Here is a 17415-nt window from a genome sequence, read left to right on the forward strand (position 1 = left end):
AACACCTGAGCCCGTATTCACAAAGCATCTTAAGGCTAAAAGTAGCTCCTAACTTGCCGATTTAGAAGAAACTCCTAAAAATAATGGGCGTGTCAGTCCTAACTTTAGGACTCCTATTTTATTTTATTTTTTTACTAAGAGCTATTCACAAAGCCACTTAGCGCCAAAACTAGCTCTTTAGTCTTGGAGAAGTAGAGGAGAGGACTCCTAACTCACTAAGACCAAATCACAAAGAATCATAAAAGGGCCGCTATCATTCCACGTGGCAGTGTTTTGGAAACCTTACATGATGCTGAATTACTTAAAAGATACGTCTCAACCACGAGGGAATAATGATCGTTGTGGAGTTTGTGAGGGATTAAATAAAATCTTCCAACTGAAACAACCCAATCAGAGCGGAAATTAAGTGTTTGGCAACGCTACGTTACTTGGCAACAGAGAAAAGCCGATATATCCGCCAAACAATAAATGTGCTGTGACCCGACATCATAGGACAATTCATTCAACTTATTTTAGATGTTCAACAACTACAGAGAAATAAATCAGTTTCATGGCAATATCCGGTCTACCTGCTGTGATCGGTGCCAGAGATGTACGCATGTAAAAATGATTGCACCATCTCAAGACGAGGAGGTATTTGTAAACAGGAAAAAAAAATGCCACCATCAGCACATAGGCTGTATTGGATGCTGCCTGTACAGCTGTAGACCTTGTTGTACAGTGTCCAGGATCTACACACGAGTCATGGATCTTAATGGAGAGTGACCGGAGGCAGTTGTTTGACAGGATCATTTTCCAGCTGGCTGTCACATGTATGGTGGTGGAGAGGGGAATATTCACACACTTCAACCCACAGCTGGGACCACAGCTTCATTACAGTTACAGCTACAACAGACTGTGGCTAATAGGCTGCCATTTAGGTTTAGTTAGGTCGTCTAGGACAGGTTCGTTTTTGTTTTGTTTTTCCATTGAGAAACTTGAATGTAAGTTTTTATCGTAAAATTAAATTCTCCCGGGTCGACACAAACAGTGTCATACAGATGCATTTTGGGGAATGCACTACTTTTGTAAACAGAACCTAATCTGTTATTATTTAATTTGTATTCGTTTATTTCTCAGTGGTTTTTTTTTATTATTACTGCGGGTGTGCGCATGCATTTTCACCGGCACAGACGGTCTTTCATCAACCAATCGCTGTGGTTCCTGCAAAGAAGCTCGTCCATGAAAATTGACGTCAGCCATAGCAACGGAGTCGAGCTCATGGTTTAGGAGTTTTGGCTTCTTCTTACTAAAAGTCGGTCACAGCAGCTTTGTGAGGAGGACTTAGGAGAAAAGTTTTAGTGTAACTTAGGAGTACTCTTAGTGGTAAGATAAAATGCTTTGTGAATACGGGCCCAGTTAATTGGGCATAGCTTTTCCAATTGGGGACAAAAGGTGTGTCCCCTAAAAAGATGATTTCGGGTCAGTGGTTAAAATTAGTCAGTGGTTAAGGTTAGGGCAGGGTTAGGATTAGGGTTAGAATAAGTCTCCAGGAAATTAATTTAAGTGTATAAAATGTCCCCATAATTGACCTAGGACAGGGTTATTGTATATGTTTGTCAAATCAACTAACAATATTTTTGCCCACATGTGACCCTGCTAGTACCTTTCCAAACAATGTGTGAAATGCAATGGAGGAATTTCCTCCTCTTTTAACTGATGCCCGCAAAGATTAACTGTTGGGAATTCCCTCACCACCTCTGAGCGCTCACAAAATGAGGCGTGACCTGTCTTAATTGCTTTGTTACAAAACAGTCGCAGTACGTGTAAAACACCCGGTGAGCACCACCACCATACAGGTACTATTCACAGACTGTGAAGCTAAAGCTATTGGTCTAAGCTGTAAGAAAAGACACGCCATTCCTCTGAAGGGTGGAGGTCTGTTATTGCTGGAGCTGAGGGTGGTCTCCCTCCCTGTGTGACTATGTGAACTTCTAATAAGTAACCTGAGTGTGTGTGCTTAGTCCAAACGTTAGTTGTGTCTGTATGTGAAGAGTCTGTCTCTGTCTTTGTATCTGTCTGCCTGTGTTTATGTACAGACAAGGTTAAGAGGGTGCCAAAACCTCTGTAGAAGTAGCCAAACAGCAGAATAATCTGCCTTGTGTCAGGTTACACTCTCAACCCAATCTTGTCTTGGCTGGACACATCAGATATCAAAGCGTACATAAACATCTAGAGCTGACCTCAAATCCTCCCCTCTTGATATCATTCCACAACACAGCACACAGCGTTATTTCTTTGATTTGAGAACAGGTTTGATTTGAAGTGAAACTAGAGACGTTCAAAAATATAGCAGGACGGTTTGTGGTTGGAGAGAAATTCCAACATCTGTAAGGTCTTGAGTTCCCACATCAGCAAATATGTTTCTGTTAACAGCCACTGAAACTCTACATGGTCATTTGGACTCATTAAGACTCATCAAGACTCTATGGGTGAAATGTAACCTTGACCTCTGACCCCTCAAATGCACTTTGTATATGTGTGGGTGAATTGGAATATGGTGTTGGAGGTGCCTTGGATTGAACCACCACAAAGCCATTTCTTGTCGATAAACCTTGCATCATGATGCTTCCCACTAGCTGCTGGGGTGCAGTATGTTGTGTAGTTGTTTTGGTTTAAAGGAACTTGACCTCATTTTCATTATGTCTTCTCTCTTTTTTGCTCTCTCCCATCATTCCTTTTCTTCCCTTTCCATCCTTCTCTTCTTCCTCTCATATCTGTTTTTCACCAACCCTCCCTTCTTTCTGGCTTTCTGCTCTCCCTGCCCCTCCCTTCATATCGGTCTCATGTGGTTCCCCTTCTCTCCATCAATATCCCTGATCACCCTCTGTCCCTCCCTTTCTCCCTCCAATACTGTCGTCTTTGTTATCTTATCCCTCCATCCCTTTCTCCTCCTTCCTCAGTGAGTTCTCCAGTGGAGTTGTTGATCAGTCAAACCCTCTGCTGGGTCCACGATGACCTGGACCAGGTCGACTTCTCCAGCTACCTGCTCAAAGTCTGTGGCCAGGAGGAAGTGCTGCAGAAGTGAGTATACACAGCAAGTCCTGTTATGTTGCAGATTTTCAAAACCTGAGAAACTTTTTCCAGGCTGACTTAGGTTTTTTTTTTGTTAATAATGTGTTTCATTTAATTACCTTTTCCTAAGCCACCTTCTCTCTGTCCCTTCCTTTCTCTCCCATTTGTCTCTCTTGATTCACTCTGTCTTTTTCTGTATCACTCTAAACTTGGCATCCCCCCAAAATGTTGTACAAATAGGCCTTGCGGATGTTTCTATATCCCGCTCCGCTCCCACCTCCACCACTCTTCTCCCTCTAATCTGGGCTACATGGGAATGGTTATCACCATACCAAGCCTTAAAGGCCCAGTACACCCAAATGTTCACAACTGAATATTTAATCTGTTGTGATTATAACTGCTGAACAGATCAATGCTGTACAATCATACACTCACTAATCTTTACAACCTTGGGCCAGCCATACTAAGAATGCACATAAACTATTACATTATCATACATATATCTGTCTATTTTTGTCACTTCTTGTAGTAGTCATGGAGACAGTTAGAGATCTCATTTGCGTTTTGAATTTTGTTTTCTGCTACTTTAAGGAAAACTTTGAAACTAAAGCACTCAGAGCCATTGTATAAAAACCTGCAAATCATGATTATCGTGGATGCGTTGATGCTGTCAGCAATTACTTCATTGCTACACCTGTAATTACAGTAAAGGCAGCACTTTCAGGTTTGGGCCTGAAACTGTGTAACATCTGCCAAATCCCAAATGTTGGTAGTGTTTGTTCTTAAAATATAATGTAGTGAGAGACAGCCACGCCAGTGAGAACTTGTTGAAACGGTAGCAAACTAATGCCTCATACACATGCTTTTTCCTTTTTTTTGTCCTCACAATGTAACGTCTCTCTGACTGTGATCCAATAAATTCAGAGCCAAATAGCAGCCCTAAAGTTTATGTTGGACATGAGTTGTGGGTATTATCACACAGCAATGTCATAGAAAACCTTTGATACTGAGTAGGTGGGGGGGGGGGGGGGGGGGGTGTTAATTTGTCTCGACAAGACAGTCTCATCACCTCCTCAAACAAAATTAGTGACAAAAATGATAATGATGCCAACACCATTTTGTTCATGTACTTTGTGAATTGCCCCAAACTGTAGACTAATATAATTTTACATTTCTGGTAAGTGTCCATGGTCTAAGATGGATAATCCACTGCAATAAATGAGTTTTTAGTCTCTGTGTTTTTCCTCTTTTTTTCACTAACTGCTTGTTATTATCCTTAATATACCGTATAATGCGATTTTCATAACCTCGCCTCTCTGTTGCCCCGTGCCACAGTAAACACAGCCTAGGCAGCCATGAGTACGTCCAGAACTGCAGGAAGTGGGAGAATGAGATCACATTACAGCTACTCCCTCACTCCACCATGAGAAGAGACTTGGCACGCAGTGTAAGTCACTATATCGAGCTAACATATGAGCTCATGTGAACTTTATAGGATATTTTTACTGAACTGTGCAATAATGCAATTTTATAACTGCTGGAAACTGACAGCACATCATTGCCATTTGGTGAAATGATGTTCTCAGCAATTTATAATGATCTCACTGAGTGCAAGCAACCTGTTCTCTTGGCAGCTTCAGTGCGTGGATGGTAAATCTTTACTGTTTTTTCCCTCAGGCGGAAGATGACAACTCTACAATAGACTTAGAGAAGCACCTGGGCCAGGTGGAGAGGCCTTATAAGGAGACTGTCACTAGGTATGAGGGTCCTGCACTGATTCTGAAAATATATGAAAGACCATCTAGTTATAAATCATAAGAATTTGTTTGCTATTGAAGAAATGATCTGCATCTCTAGTCAGGTCTTCAAAGGAGTTACCTAGTTTGAGATAAATGTGTAGTTCTAGTTTAGTTTGCATGATTTTCTTCCTGCTCTCTCTCTCTCTGCTGTCTCTAAATTACCTGCACAGTTTGGTTTTCTTTTTGTAATTTTTATTATACTAAAACATTTTAAAGACTTAACAGAGGTCTCAAGTTATTTTTCACTAAAGTAAACTTTTCACATTCTGTCCTGATCTGATTAGCACTGATAATGATCCACATGTATTGAAAGTGCTCCTGTCATTCCTCACTAATCTCTCTCTCTCTGTGTTCTTGCAGACAAGGCCTGGCTGACTATTTGGAAGGCTATCACAATCAAGTCAACATCTGCCTACAAAATGAGGTACACGTAGTCCCTTTGCAGGTCTGGGAAGTTCAGCAAAAGAATGGAAAACTATTTTGATCTTTATTACGGAAAACATAAAACAATCAAGACAAGTCTGGAAGTTTACCACCGCACTGTGCACTGTTTGTCTGTCCCTTTGGGAGTCTTTGTACAAATGTGTCAACCAGCTCCGTATATATCCACAGAATGTGCTCCCTACTCTGTTCAAATGTTTTACTGCATAATGTCATGAAAGACTCCAGATATTGTTTTCAGATCTCATGAAGGTTTTGTGTTGATTCCAATATTTCACATATAAATGTTAGTAAACCAGGTCATTTTTGAAGTGTTGGCTTTCTAGAAATGGCACATCTGTTTTAGGCCAGTCTGGGTTGTTGTGGAGCAATTAAATACAGACTGGAGTAATAATGGAGACCTACAGTAGTGTACACCCCCCCCACCCTTAGACCAACTTAAACCTGCTGATGTCATCATGATTTATTTGAGTCAACCACAACAGAATAATATCGTGCAAAGTAATGTTGTTTTGAGCTTTGTTTATTCAAATGTCACATCAGGCTGGCTAGATGAGAATCTGTTTGATGTATTGTTGGTGGCGGTCTTGTAACAGAGGCCTCCTGATGTGTTGTTCTTGAGTTAAACAATGGGTTTGACTATTGACAAGCTGAAAACAAAAGTACACATCAGGGGGATCTCAGTTTTACAACAGGCTGGCATGAACATGTCTGCTGTATCAACCTGCTCCATCTCTGTATCCAGAGCACCCAGTATAAGACAGTGGACCGCGTGGTACAGACTGTGAAGAACCTGTGCTGTGCTCTGGATGAGGTGGAGACCCAAGCCATCACAGAGGCCATCAAAAGGCTGCGACACTCTGTCAATTTACCCAGGACACGCTCACCCAAGGTGCGCTGTATGCACATATGCCTACTCATTCATACATAGTATTTGTTTTAGTAGAAGGCGTCTTTCTAAGACTAGCATGTTTTGCCTTGTAGATGGGGTCCACATCTTCTGGTCAATCATCAAATGGTAAGCTCTGAACACACACTCACAGTTGCACTCACCCTTCGATCATTCAACTAGACTTTACAATAGAGAATTAGAATTTTTGTGGAAAAGAGTTTACCATAATATCTCCATGACCTGATCCTTACCTGACCCCGACAGGTCACGCCAGTCCTGTGGAGGAGAGCATGGCCTTGCTAACGCAGGCTGTCTACAACCTGGCCAAGCTCTACTTGCGCTCCTTCTGTCCTCCCTCCGCCTCCTTCAGCTCGCCTCCGTTGCCCCAGGCTGCAGATGAGGAAGCCGTTGAGGGGAGGAACAGCAAAGAAGCTTCTGGCACCACAGACCACCTTCAGTTCACCCTGTTCGCCTTGCACGGCATCCCAGCCAACTGGATCAGCAGGTAAACAGTTAGAGGATTAACACTGAATCACTGCTCTGTAATTCAATAAAAATATAAAGGCTCTGAAATAAATCATTGTTTGATTTATAATGATAGCATGTGCGCAGCACTATGCTTGTATTCAAAGCTAGCACACATCATTATATTTTATGATACCAGAAGCACAATGATGATATTTAATTGCACCTTTGACACAGTAGAACCTAATTTATGCAGTATACGCATTTGTAAATAGAGGTGTGTTCTGTTTGTTTTGTGCTTTGAATAACAGGAGAAACTGGTAATGTGACTCTATAGTTGATGATTCTGCTTCAAAGCAATAAATCAGTGTGCCTGAGGTTGGATATATATGCACCAGATAGTATTTTCCCACAAGTCTTGTCCAAACTTACTGGGAAATTGTATTTGAAGTACTCTATCCTCTGCTGAGGGACAATTAAAACCTCATCATGCATTTGTTCTTACATGATCACCCACCTCCTTAGTATTATTAGTGCCACCCACATTTCACTTTATTGTACTTATGTAAGATAGGATCAAAGGTGATGACAGAAGGCTGTTCAGAATTAGAAATCACTTTATATGTCAAGAATATAAAATAAGTGCAGCAGCAGAAAAAGCTAAAAAAAATTCATGAGAAACTAAATATGATTTGTATTATAAGCTTGTATTAAAGCAGTTTATTGGTAAGTAGTGTATTTATTTGTAGCACAGTCTCACAGGCTGTGCTGTCACACCAGATAGTTTTGTTTTCTCCTACTAAACAAATGGCTCCGGTGTTGCTCCCCGTGTCTTATTTTTCCATCCCAGTGTCCAGTTTCACCCTGACTTTATCTCCTGCGTGTGTCTGGAACAGAGCTAAGCCAAATTTTCCATTCCCAGCTCTGTCACGCATCACGGACCAGTACATCAGTACATTTCTGTCAAGCCCTTTCCACAATACTAGGATCTTGCATGGTTCGAAATATCTAGAAACGCCATGAAAAAGGATTTTCTTACTCTAATTGCAGGAAAAACAAATCACACAGGAAGTCTGAGTGAATATGGGAAGATTGTGTTGTGACCAAATTCAGAGCTTCTGTCATTTCAGCAATTATCAGCCCTAAGAATAGTCCTCAGCTATAGATTGTTGGGACTTTGATGTTTTATTGCTGAAAAAATAAATTCGAACTATAACCCTGACTGTGATGGAGGCAGTTTTAAAAGCTTTCCTGAGAATTGCAGCAGTGCCTTCTTTCCATGGTAATTTTCTGGTCGGCCAGTGAGGCCTTCATAAAGAGAGGAACTGCTTAATAACAGGCCTATTTACTGCGGCACGGCCTCCCCCAGCAGCTATTTTAAGCCAGCACCAAACATTGCTGCAGTGACAGTCATTCCAAAGACACCTCCAAAAATATTTAGCTTCTCACAACCCAAGGCCAAAAGGGACACTGCAAGTACAGTATTTCCCAGCCCCGAGGAATAGCTAGGCATATCTGTTGTGTTGTGGTGTTACTGTAATGCTCCCTCATTGAAGTCCGAGTGTTTGGCGTTGCTGTGTGTCATCCATCTGGAGTCTCAGTAGATGCCACGGAACTGCCAGCATATTAGACACCATGACTAGGGGGGGGAGCTGCCAACACAGATGGCACTGAGCAATGGATCAAGCCTGGAGAAGTGAAAATGTGTAACTGATGTGCTTGTATTTTCACTTGCATATGTGTCTCTATTTGAAACAGAGGTTATTTTTGGACATGTGGATCAAACTAAATGCTGGATATGAATGACTTGTTCACATTTTATTGCATTACTTGAAATATGAATCTCCCAGGTCTACACAATAAAATGTGCTTCAAGGACATTTACTCCTTTAGTTGTGTACTTGCATTGAGGTTACAGTGCTGTATTCAGATGCAAGCATTTAGAATTGATGGATGGTCCACCCACACACGTGATCATGATTGACTGACAGCTCTCTCCCTAACCTGTAGATTATGCTGTTAGGTGATTACATTAATAATAGCTTCATTCCTTTTTAAATGTACTAGTTCCAGGACCCTGGTATAGTGTATGATGGCTCACTGTTATTAGTTCCACCTGTGCTTTAACTGTGAAGGTGTATTAATAGAGGAAGTTTGGTGACCTCAGGTGAGTCTCAGCATGGCTCTGCCTTGTCCCTCATTACCACCAGTGTGTACCACCCTTAACCTGCAACTGCTCCTGTGAAGCTACTCAGTGTCAGACTTTGGTTGTTCTGCAAAGCTTCAGGCAGGCTTGTGTTACTGTAAAGGAGAGTTGTAGTACTCTACAGTCTTTATAAGCCCCTTCACAGCCGTGATCCACCAGCATGGACGCTTTCACAGTGTTTTATGTTTTCTGATCAAAAACCTCTTCTCAGGTCTCTGTGGGTACGTACAGAGAAGCTTCCCTGAATAAAAATCAACTTGAGAATCAGAATAACTGAAAACACTTGGTGGGTGTTGAGAGCCTGATAATACTAGTACACCCTGAATGCAGTTAAAACTATCAGTGGTCTGATTCAGACTAGCAGTTTGCTGGTTCAACTCCCAAACTGTTGAAAGTCTTGTTGGGGAACATGAACAAAATGTTGCCTCCTTCCTTACTTATGAGCTTCCCTTGAGCAAGACACTGTTTTCACCCCCAGTTTCTCTAGGCGTGTGCTGTTTAATGTACCCTGGATTAAAAAAACAAACAACTCCAGTGTCTCTCCGCTTTATATACAGTATGTTTTCCTACCAACAACAGCCTGCATCAGTGCTCTGCTAGACAAATGTAATGAGTTTCTTTTAGTCTATATAACTTTTAATAAGCGGTAGATTGTGCATAAAGTTACATAAACACAGAGTTGATATTAATTGTGTTGTTGTGTGCTGTGTTGTTTCAGCTATGAGAAGTACTTCCTGATGTGCTCCCTCACCCACAATGGCAAGAACCTGTTTAAACCGGTCCAGTCCAAGAGAGTGGGCACATACAAAAGCTTCTTCTACCACGTCAAATGGGATGAACTGTGAGTGATTCCCTTGCCCTCTTTTCTTTCTTGCCTTTCTTTTCCTCTCCTCTCTTTCCTCTCCTGTCTCTCTTACATTTATTTACCGTTTGAAATTTACTTTACAACAATTGCAATGTACTGTTTGCACTGCTCTTCCATACTGCTGACACCGTCATTGTCTCTCCCAGGATCAACTTCCCCATAGCAGTAGCTGTGCTGCCACTGGAGTCCATACTGAGCCTGACTCTGTTCGGGGTGCTGAACCAGAATGCCGGTGGCTCCCCAGACTCCAACAAACAGAGGAAAGCTCCAGAGCAGCTGGGCAAAGTCTCTATGCCGCTCTTTGACTTCAGACGGTGAGGAGAGAGGAACAGCTGGTTGTGGCTGGATTCATGTTTTTCTGTATTTTCCCTGTTTGATATGTTCAAATCATTTGAGCTATTCATCAGAGTAAACTGTAGAGGACCTCATACTCTTTAAACCTACATAAGCTGAAAAATAACAACAAACTAGGCATGGACAAAAATATGAGAAAATGGTCCCTTGGGCACAGACAGGTAAAAAGCCCCCCACCCCTCTTTTATACGGAACCAGAGACTGAAAGGCCAGAGGCATTATATGTGTTCGGGTTGTGATTCTCATGAACGTGATATCTAATGATGAACACCTTGAGGAATGGCTTCAAATTTGGCACAAAAATTCACTTAGACTCAAGGATGAAGTGATTAGAATTTGGTGGTTGAAGGTCAAGGTCACTGTAACCTCACAACACACGTTTTTGGCAATATTTCACAAAATGCTACGCTACTTATGATGCAATTTAACACAAATGTCTAATAGGATAAAATAGGTTATGACATTTTATATCCAGAAGGTCAAAGGTCACTTTGACATCATAATGTTCTGCAAAATCACCGCTGGCCATTATTCAGAAACAGAAGAGGAGACGGTGAACATATTTCCTGCAACATGACAGGTTGGCAGAGGGTTACAATTCTAGTAATTCTAGTTTGTTTCTTTTTGTTTCTCTTTGTCTTAGTTTTGCATTTCTTTGCGGTCATACTGCTTCCCTTTTGTTGTGCATCTCTTTGTGGTCGTTTTGTGCCTTTTAACTGAGCACTGTGAGTTTCAAATAAGAAATACAAACACTGAGTTCATACAGATGCTTTGGTCCACTGGCCCCCTAACTTCTTGGGAACCCTGGGCCTGTGCCCAGTCGGGCTGTCCGGTAATCCATCCATGAAACCAGGAATGAACAAAATTTTTGTAGCATGTGGGGCACATACTGTAGCAACAGCAAATCGCTGAAAGATCATGACAGTTTACATCTTTGCCACAGTGTAAAGAATGCTGTTTGTCAGATTGCTCTCTCTGATTGTTTTGGGTTTTGTTGTTGATTTATTGCTGCCTGTGTGTTTCAGGGTGCTTGCCAGGGGCAGCAGGCTGCTATGTCTGTGGACATCTGCCCAGGGAGCAGCCGCTGCCGCTGGCTCTACAGGCAGCCGCAAGAGAATGCCTACAGAGAGGATTATACTGCAGGTTGGTGGTGGTACTTGGAATATCTGTCATTTCAGTGGTTATAGTACTGCTCATGGTGCATTAATAGTAGAGGTTTTACTGGAATTCATTGTCAGAGTAGCATTTATAGATTTTATAATAGTGATTAATGATGTTAGTAGTAGTTATTAACCAAGAGACAGTTTTGGTGTAGTAGTACAGATGTATGCAATAGTTGAAGCAGTCATTGTGGAATAGCTCTAGTGATCACAGAACTTAATTAGTAGCAGCCATAATAGTCATGATAAAAGTCCTACAAGTAAAACTAATTACTGTACTAGTGGTAATGAATGTGGTGGTATTGGTAGCTTTATTGGTGGAAACAATAGTACTGTGGTTTTAATTAAGTGCTTGTCAAACTGTGTAACATCAACAAGCTTGTATTTTTGTTTTTATTCTACTTTTTCTTGTTTTTTTTTCTCAGTCATTTTCTTACAAATATGAAAGATTATAGGCTGCAAAGAAGAAATGTGTCATCTTGAGCTAAAATGACTTTAGATGAATAAACTGATCCAACCTTTGGTATTTGTGTCACCATCAGGTGGACTTCCCCAACACACCGGTGGATGTTTTATATGTGGGACCCAAGGAAGCCCCCAGCCCAGAGCCCCATACTCTGGAAGAGCTGGACCCAGACCTTCGACGCAAACTGGAGAAAATCTGCAGCCGAGCTTCCAATTTTGGGTAGAGTAATTTCTAAACTATAAAACTATAATGGGGAGATCGCAATTCAAAAATTTGGATCCGAGAGTAAATATCATAAATACTTCTAACAATTAATATGTCAGCCTTTTCTGCTGTTTCCATCACTTCAGATGTATGAGTTTGTAAGGGAAATCTAGTTTGCAGGATTGATTTCAAATAAAAGCACTGGCATCAGCTAACATCACCAGAGAGATGGTTTTGATGTGCAAAACAGACTTTGTGCTTCTTGCACAAACACGAGAGCCTTGAAGTAGCTGCTGGATCGTTAATAAATTCTCCATTAAGTTCTGCATTAAACAAAAATGCAACAAAACAATAATGAATTCTTCTTTGCAACGTACTACCATGTGGATTAATGAGTATTAGGCCATGTGAGAAAGGCAGCATCGCTGAGTCTGTAATGGAGTGTTAGTCATTGGTAATAACAGTATATGTTTGAGGTCTTTTACTTCAGCAAAAATGTGACCTCAAGGTATCAAAACCACACTTTCAAAAAGTGTGTAGACTTGAAACGCATTGAAAAGGTGTGTAATGTTAAATACATGTGCTTCCAAATTATAACTGTAGTCAATTGACTGCTGGTTGGGCTTTTTGTAGACTTACAGCACTTAGTGTTATGAGCGTTTTAAAAACATGCACAGAAACAGTATTTCTAGTTAAATTTATCCCCTTCAGCAGGCGGCTTTTTGGCTACCTCTCAGACCACCCCAAATCTGTTGGACTTACTAGATTTAAGTAGAGATTTTGAAAAATGCCACTGACTTTGCCAGCCACAGTTCCCCATTACGCCTTTATGTTGTCTGCTCCAGTGTGTCTGTTCTCTTCCAGCTGCTCCAGGCCCAGCTAAATGCTCTCTTTTGCCTGCTGCCAGCCAAATCTCCTCCACTCTGCCAACATCCATGAGTCTCAACCAGCGCTGTAGCACAGAGCGCTCTCTCACTGGGCTCTCACCGCCTGCTTGCTGTCCTGTCCATTCATTTCTCCAGCCTCTACGGGCACAAGACTTGTTGAGCTGCAGTTTCTCTGATCTGTCGTGTGTCGATTTAGCTGTGTGTGATGTTCCATCAATCCCTGAGGGAGAAGTTTTTATTTTTTATTACTACAGGGAGATCAGGGTCATCTACAGAACAGCAAATACTCTGGCAACTTCAGAAAGACGAATGTTAGCTGGCAGAGGTTGTTTGGCTTAAACACTGCTTCAGAAAGTGACATAGTGATATCTTTAAATTTAAGCTCTCACAGCACAGCAGGACATGACTCACACTTGATCAATAGAGTTAAAGAAATTTTATTTCTTTGTGTGGCCTGTTGATTTAACAGAGAGATGATTTCATTCTTGTACCTTTACTTGCCAAGGAAATGTTATTAGAACATGCCAGCTGTTTTATTTTCAGTTAGTTTCAAAGTTAAAAACTAAAAAAACTAATTTCAAGCTATCCTTAATACCTACTCTAATTGAGGATTATTACTTGAGATGGTGGAAGTTCTTCCAATGGGTGTTGTATTTCTTACTCAAATGGACACTGAGGTGATTTACAGGAGCAGATAATTTATTGCTCGCTTGCCCTTTACTGATTTTCTCAGATGTTCTGAGAAAATATGCACTGGTGACCTTACAATCACATGGCTGTTAATATGTTTAGCGTTGCATTTGTTTGATTCTGTTGAAGGGCTTTTTTTCTGTTGTCTGTTTTAAACATTATTGTTGATCCTGCCAACTAAACTCCACAGTCTGAGTCCCTTTATATTCTTAGTTTATGATCACAGTGTTGAACCAGAGAGGGATTTTTTACATGCTGAAACACAAAGTAATAAATTTGACTTGCTCAGATTGATGGATAAGTCTGATTAACAAGGTGTATATCTTTATCTATTTGTATGTAAATACCATCCCACACATCTCCCCTCCCTCTCTGTTTCCGCTCTGTCTCCAGGTTAAAGCGGGCAGATCACCAGATCCTATGGGACCATCGACTCCACTGTCGGCGGGACCACCCCAGCAGCCTGCCCAAGGTGCTGGCCAGTGCACCCAGCTGGGACTGGGCCAGCATGGCTCACATCCACTCAATGCTCCACCACTGGCCGCCTCTGCCCCCCGTCACTGCGCTGGAGCTGCTTGACTCAAAGTACGTCCTGTTCTCAATACTTATACACACATTCAGTCTGTAGCATCGCAGGTCCCTGATAAATATTAAATGATTTCATTTTTCAAGAAGCAAGACATGTATTGTACTGTCTCTTAATATTGAAGATATTTTATTGTTTTATATTAGGTGTTTAACTTAGTTTGTGATCGGAGAACTGATCTTGGTGAAGCTAAAGTCAAGTTTGAAGTCTGGTGGAATAAAGTCTCTTTTCCATTTTAACTGTACAGATCTTTTGTCATTGAATGCATTCTAATTGTGTGTGCGTGTGCGTGTGTGTGTGTGCGTGTGTGCGTGTGTGTGTAGGTTTGCAGATACAGAGGTGAGAAGTGTGGCTGTTAGTTGGATTGAGACGAGCAGTGATGATGAACTAGCTGGCTATCTGCCACAGCTTGTACAGGTACAGCTAAAAAATACTTTACATTTAAAGCACTTTTAAAACACTCAGTCATTTTCATTGAGTCATTGAAACTCTCACATGTTCATTCACCAAACGTTCACTCATTCACTCACTGTCACTCACAATTCCTCCATCTATGATTCTTAGTCCCTTTTCTCTTTTGTCTTCTCCAGGCCTTAAAGTTTGAGTGTCACCTAAAAAATGCCCTTGTCATGTTCCTGCTGTCCAGAGCACAAGGCAACATCAACATCGCCCACTACCTCTGCTGGTGAGTCCACATCTGCACTGAAACAACCACCAATACAGATTTGTCTTATAGAAGCTGAAGTAAAGAAACAGGCTCCGGAGCATCAGGAAAAAATCCATTTGATAGTCATCTTTTCACATCTTTTCAACAGATGTGTTTAGATTGCTGTTTACAGCATTATTTATCAAACCTGACACACATGTTCATAGTATTGTGTATCTAACCACAAGCTTGCCTGATTTCCCATAGGCGACTCATTTAAGTTACTTATCAAAACTAAGAGATACCTTGTAATTTAATCTTTTTAAATTATGATATCAGTGCTGAGGCTCTCTGTAGAGACTGTAGTTATAGTCACCTGTTGAATCCAACTCCCTACACCACACTTACAATTGCTGCTGAGTTCATCATCACTTCTCTCAGGAGTCCAGGTTGAAAGTGTCATTTAAATGTTGACTGTTGTGATGTGTATAATGGCTGCAGGCTGCTAAAGGACGCAGTGCAGGATCCTGCCTGGGGCCGGCGATATGAGCGGGTGCTGGGTGCCCTGCTGTGTCTGTGCGGAGCCAAGCTGAGGTCCGAGCTGGAGAAACAGAATCATTTGGTCACCCTGCTGGGAGCCGTGGCCGAGAGGGTCCGGCAGGCAGGGGGGTCCACACGACAGGTTAGTGCAGTTGTGATCTGACTGTAAGTTTGAACTTTACTATACTGTGCATGTGGATGATAATATCTGTGTGTTTATTTTGGTGTATGTTCAGGTGGCGCTGCAGGAAGGCCTTGAAAACGTTCAGAACTTTTTCCAGAGGAACACCTGCCGACTGCCTCTCAGCCCCAGTCTGGTGGCCAAGGAACTAAACATCAAGGTAACACACACACACACACACACACACACACACACACACACACAATACACAGGCCTTGAATAATGACAAATTTACACAATATTGCACAAACAAAATCTGCAATTCCGTAATGTTCAGCTAGGATTATATGTAGTGAATTAATAGTAAAAACTCTGAATTTGAATCTGCAGAAAGCAGGAGAACAAGAAAAGCCTGAACTGTACTGTTGTTCAAGAAACAAGAAGACAACCAGATGCTCTTTGTAGAACCTATGAGGCTTAAACCGCAGAGAAAATTAGCTCATTAAACTACAGTTTCCCGAAAATATAAAACACATGCATGCACATATTCTCAAATATCATACAGATATTCATCATAGATAATGAGATACTTCAGTCAGTGCTATCCTACTGTCTGCGTATATTCTCTTAAGTAATAGGAGGGATCACTGCTCGGCACAAAAGATATTATGGGAGATAAAGTAGCTTTTAATCACCTTCCTCCTCTGGTTCAGCTGCCTGCTTAACTCGGACTTAATAGAAACTGTTATTGTTTAATTGATAATTAAATGTAGACTCCAGTTACACTTGATATTAATGGATCTCTTTTATGGATGTGATCTACACACTGTGTGTCTAAGTTCCATTACATCCGTGTTTTTGGTTTAACCAGATAGAAATCTGAAACCTCTACTTGACATGAAAATAGTGTGAACGGTGGGAAAGCTTTACGATAACAGCGTATTGCTTCTGTGTAGGTGAGACAAAACAAGTGCCTTTAAAAACATGTATAAAAGTATGTAAAAGAAAACAATAAAGGAGGACGTGCTAAGATCCTGTTGTCCTGGTATATTGCAACATTAGTGTGATGTAATGCAGAAGATAAAATCACACTGTGTTTATTTGCGTGTAGGCCTGCTCCTTCTTCAACTCCAACGCAGTTCCCCTCAAGTTGGCCCTGGTCAACGCCGACCCACTGGGAGAAGAGATCAACGTTATGTTCAAGGTACTGTATACACACACACACACACACACACACACACACACACACACACACACACACACACACACACACTCAGTGGAAAATCCTGAAAATGAACCCTATGAACAGTCATCAGTATTTCATGCAAAATGTGAGAACTGGTTGTTTTGTGTCTTTCACACACACTTCATTAGTGTAAACTGGGAAGTTGTTATCATGTACATCAACACTTGTTGTAAGCAACTGTTGTTTACATGCTTCTCAGCTGAACACTGCACCCCCTGGTGGCTGAAGTGAAATTGAGCTGGTAATAACAAAAGTGCAGCGAGTGAGTGTAATCTGTGTCTCCGTCTGTCTGACTGTGCATCAGGTTGGAGAAGACCTGAGGCAGGACATGTTGGCCCTTCAGATGATCCGCATCATGGACCGCATCTGGCTCCAGGAGGGGCTGGACCTCCGCATCGTCAACTTCAAATGCATCTCCACCGGCAAAGACAAAGGTAACAGAACGAACACAAACGCTCAAATCAGTCAACTTTTTAAATGTCCTTCTCTAACCGAAGCACACACATACTGTAGTAACACTCTACAGTAGGTAGAAGGAAACATAACTGTATAATTGTTGAAGACAGTGGATGAATATAGTTATCAGCCATTCTTGATCTTTGCTGGTCAGAAGGATAATGACCTTTCTGACTGTTTCAGTCTGGCTACAGGAAGTTCACATCACTTTACTCAAGTGTTATATTATAAGAGGGAAGTATTCAGTTGCTGTCAAATGACACAGGAAGAAACAGTGAATACAATCATGTAACAAACTTAAAACTGTCATCAACCATCCATAAAAACCTTTTCTTTT

General features: G+C 41.4%; 1 protein-coding gene across 2 annotated transcripts in view; it reads left to right on the top strand.

Moving 5' to 3' along the window:
- The window catches only part of pik3c2a (phosphatidylinositol-4-phosphate 3-kinase catalytic subunit type 2 alpha), a 48520-nt gene that overhangs the window by 22770 nt on the left and 8335 nt on the right, over positions 1-17415 (top strand). For both annotated transcript variants that reach the window (XM_022755938.1, XM_022755940.1), the window contains exons 5-22: positions 2943-3063; positions 4390-4501; positions 4732-4811; positions 5214-5277; positions 6040-6186; positions 6279-6312; positions 6451-6691; positions 9576-9698; positions 9869-10036; positions 11102-11219; positions 11779-11921; positions 13877-14068; positions 14393-14486; positions 14660-14754; positions 15217-15397; positions 15492-15596; positions 16488-16580; positions 16927-17056. In XM_022755938.1, coding sequence (XP_022611659.1) covers positions 2943-3063; positions 4390-4501; positions 4732-4811; positions 5214-5277; positions 6040-6186; positions 6279-6312; positions 6451-6691; positions 9576-9698; positions 9869-10036; positions 11102-11219; positions 11779-11921; positions 13877-14068; positions 14393-14486; positions 14660-14754; positions 15217-15397; positions 15492-15596; positions 16488-16580; positions 16927-17056 — 2241 coding nt within the window. The remainder of the gene's footprint in view (positions 1-2942; positions 3064-4389; positions 4502-4731; positions 4812-5213; positions 5278-6039; positions 6187-6278; positions 6313-6450; positions 6692-9575; positions 9699-9868; positions 10037-11101; positions 11220-11778; positions 11922-13876; positions 14069-14392; positions 14487-14659; positions 14755-15216; positions 15398-15491; positions 15597-16487; positions 16581-16926; positions 17057-17415) is intronic.

This window comes from Seriola dumerili, unplaced genomic scaffold (assembly GCF_002260705.1).
Source record: "Seriola dumerili isolate Sdu_G_001 unplaced genomic scaffold, Sdu_1.0 BDQW01000242.1, whole genome shotgun sequence".
NCBI lineage: Eukaryota > Metazoa > Chordata > Actinopteri > Carangiformes > Carangidae > Seriola > Seriola dumerili.